The 2,411-nt window shown below is 55.9% G+C and overlaps 1 protein-coding gene across 1 annotated transcript in view; it reads left to right on the forward strand.

Moving 5' to 3' along the window:
* Nucleotides 1–101: 101 nt before the first annotated feature.
* The window catches only part of MTCH1 (mitochondrial carrier 1), a gene marked incomplete at its 5' end in the record, with an annotated part of 9,656 nt that continues 7,346 nt past the window's right edge, over nt 102–2,411 (forward strand). The window contains 3 exons of the mRNA XM_008941105.1: nt 102–186; nt 1,698–1,804; nt 2,191–2,268. Coding sequence (XP_008939353.1) covers nt 102–186; nt 1,698–1,804; nt 2,191–2,268 — 270 coding nt within the window. The remainder of the gene's footprint in view (nt 187–1,697; nt 1,805–2,190; nt 2,269–2,411) is intronic.

Raw genomic sequence — 2,411 nt, forward strand, 5'->3', positions numbered from 1 at the left:
ATGAGGGTGCTGGGGGGGGACGTGGCCCCAGGAGTGGGGCCTGGGGGTGTCAGGAGTGCCAGGACTGGGCAGGGCTCTGCTCACGGGGTGTCTCTTGGCAGGTTGGGCACGAGCCACTGCCTCCAACCGTGGGGAGAAACGTCCTGGGAAGGAAGGTCCTGTACCTGCCTGGCTTCTTCACCTATGGTGAGCAGACATCCCCCCCCCAGTGCCACATCCTGCCCAAATCTGGGGCTGGGGGCTGCCAGGTTGGCCGAGCTGAGTGCTCCCACCTCCCCTTGGGATCCTCCTGAGGCTGCAGGGAGAATCACAGGGTCATTAAGGTTGGACAAGACCTCTAAGATGAAGTCCAACCATCAACTCAACACCACCATGTCCCCAGGTGCCATGGCCACATGTTTTTTGAGCCCCTCCAGGGATGGGGAGTCCCCCACCTCCCTGGGCCAGTGCTGAACCACTGGCAGGACAGAAATTCTTCCTCATACCCAATTGAATCCTCCCCTGGGGCAACTTCAGCCAATGCCTCTCATCCTGTCCCTGGTTACCTGGGAGCAGAGACCAACCCCCACCTCACTCCTGTCATGGAGCTGTAGAGAGCCAGAAGGTCCCACCTCAGCCTCCTCCAAACTAAACCCCCCCCCAGGTCCCTCACCACTCCTCATGAGCCATGTTCCCCAGACCCCTCCCCAGCTTCATTCCCCTGCTCTGGACCCACTCCAGAAGTCACCAAACACTATGACTGGTTGCAAGGCCTGTTGGGCAGGGGGGTGGTGGCCTTGCTGCTGGTGCTGCACCCCCTGTGGCACCTTCCTCTGGGTTTGCACCAGAGCAGAGGGACCAGTAGCTTGGTTGGGGAAGGGTTTTGTGAGTGCTGGAGACAGCAAAGCACCTTTCTTCACTCCAAACCATCCCTGCAGTAACTTTTCCCCCTGCCCTGCTCATTTGTGTTGGAGATGGAGCCCTAAAGGGACAAAAATAGGAAGAAAAGGGTAGGTGATATGTTTAGAAGGAAAAAAGAAAAGGCCCATTTTTCTCTTTTGGGAGGTGGAGCAGCCTGTGAGAGGCAGGGTAATACTCTGTGACCTCAGGGGTTGCTTTCACAGCAGGTTTGCTGTGAGGAAGGGGAGCACAGAGGTCCTGACAGCCAAATTGGGCTGATCCCACCTCAGGGAGCAGTAACCATGGGGTGGGAGCACTATGAGAGCACTGCAAACCCCCCCAGGGCTGGAAACTCTCCAGTGCTGCCCTTTGGAAGATGGATTTTCCAAAGAGATTTACAGGGTTGGGTGGTGGAGATGTGCAGAACCTTCCTGGCTTCACCTGGGACAGCAGAAGGTGGGGGCAGGAGCAGTGGGGACTCACAAGTTGTGGGCTGTATTCAGGGAGAAATTGGATCTGCTGGCTTTTTTTTTGGTTGGCTGGAGACCTGAGGAAGTTTGCCTGGGGGAAGATGGTGGGACAGGAACTGACCCTGGGTTGGTGGGTTTCAGTCCAAACTGCCTTGTAGCCTTTTCAGGTGAGTCAAACCATCAAATGATGAGGAGCAACCCAAAATCCTGGAGCAATTAGATTCCAAATGAGAGAGATCTGACAGGGAGATCTTCAGGGAGCTCTGGCTGAACGTGGGAGGAGTCTGGGCTGCTCTCCACGGGTCAGCCAGTTCCTGACTGACAGCAGCCTGGTGTTTTCTCACCCAGCCAGGCACATCGTGGAGGTGGATGGGAAGAGGGGCCTCTTCCGTGGCCTCACTCCTCGCCTCATCTCAAGCACTTTATCAACCATCTCCAGGGGGAGTGTGAAGAAGGTAAGGGGCAGCTTCTCACCACACAGCAGCTTCCAGGGGGGGTGGGGAGCCAGCCAGGGCTGCACGGGGAGGAATAGAGCACCCCTCCCTCTCCTGAGGGCTTGGGATAGTGCCCCAGGACAGGAGAGCAGTGCCCATGCCCCCAGCACTGCTTTTAAAGAACAATTTTGATTTGAGCCATCACTTACCTTTTATCTTTTGTAAACAGTGTTGTGAGCCCTCTCTTCCTGTTTTATGTCCATCCTTCCTTCTCCTACCTTCCTTCTTGCTCAGTTTTCTCCTCCCACCTGGAGCACAACCACTCGTGGTTTCACCATCAGCATCAAGGGTTTGTGGGTCAGTGTCTCCAGCAGTTTTGACCAGAGGTTCCTTCACTCTTTGCTCAGGCCTTTCCACTGGAGGACATGGAGCACGTTTCTAACAAGGATGATGTGAAGACCTCCCTTAGGAAAGTGGTGAAGGAGGTGAGAAGTGGATCTTGCCTGTTGATGAGGGACCAGGGAGGTGACACTGGGGATGTGGATGTCCCCTCCTTGAAGTGTTCAAGGCCAGGTTGGATGGGGCTCTGAGCAACCTGCTCTAGTTGGGGATGTCCCAGCCTGTGGCA

Source organism: Merops nubicus, unplaced genomic scaffold (genome assembly GCF_000691845.1).
Source record: "Merops nubicus isolate BGI_N331 unplaced genomic scaffold, ASM69184v1 scaffold42535, whole genome shotgun sequence".
Classification (NCBI taxonomy): Eukaryota; Metazoa; Chordata; class Aves; order Coraciiformes; family Meropidae; genus Merops; species Merops nubicus.